The 374-nt window shown below is 63.6% G+C and overlaps 1 protein-coding gene across 1 annotated transcript in view; it reads left to right on the top strand.

Moving 5' to 3' along the window:
* The window catches only part of SKOR1 (SKI family transcriptional corepressor 1), a gene marked incomplete at its 3' end in the record, with an annotated part of 19,370 nt that overhangs the window by 352 nt on the left and 18,644 nt on the right, over nucleotides 1-374 (top strand). The window contains exon 1 of the mRNA XM_009995315.1: nucleotides 1-367. This exon is cut by the window's left edge and continues 352 nt beyond it. Within this exon, the coding sequence (XP_009993617.1) occupies nucleotides 1-367 (367 nt within the window). The remainder of the gene's footprint in view (nucleotides 368-374) is intronic.

Below are 374 nucleotides of genomic sequence, written 5' to 3'. Positions count from 1 at the left end.
AGCGGCTCTGCAAGTCCTTCCTGGGCGAGCACAAGCCGCCCAAGTTGCCCGAGAACTTTGCCTTCGACGTGGTGCACGAGTGCGCCTGGGGCTCCCGGGGCAGCTTCATCCCGGCCCGCTACAACAGCTCCCGCGCCAAGTGCATCAAGTGCAGCTACTGCAGCATGTACTTCTCCCCCAACAAGTTCATCTTCCACTCCCACCGCACCCCGGACTCCAAGTACACCCAGCCCGACGCCGCCAACTTCAACTCCTGGCGCCGTCACCTCAAGCTCAGCGACAAGACGGCCACGGAGGAGCTGTCGCACGCGTGGGAGGATGTCAAGGCCATGTTTAACGGCGGCACCCGCAAGCGGACCTTCTCCCTGCAAGGG

Source organism: Chaetura pelagica, unplaced genomic scaffold (genome assembly GCF_000747805.2).
Source record: "Chaetura pelagica isolate M959 unplaced genomic scaffold, ChaPel_1.0 scaffold453, whole genome shotgun sequence".
NCBI lineage: Eukaryota > Metazoa > Chordata > Aves > Apodiformes > Apodidae > Chaetura > Chaetura pelagica.
This window is presented reverse-complemented; position numbering and strand designations above follow the sequence as displayed.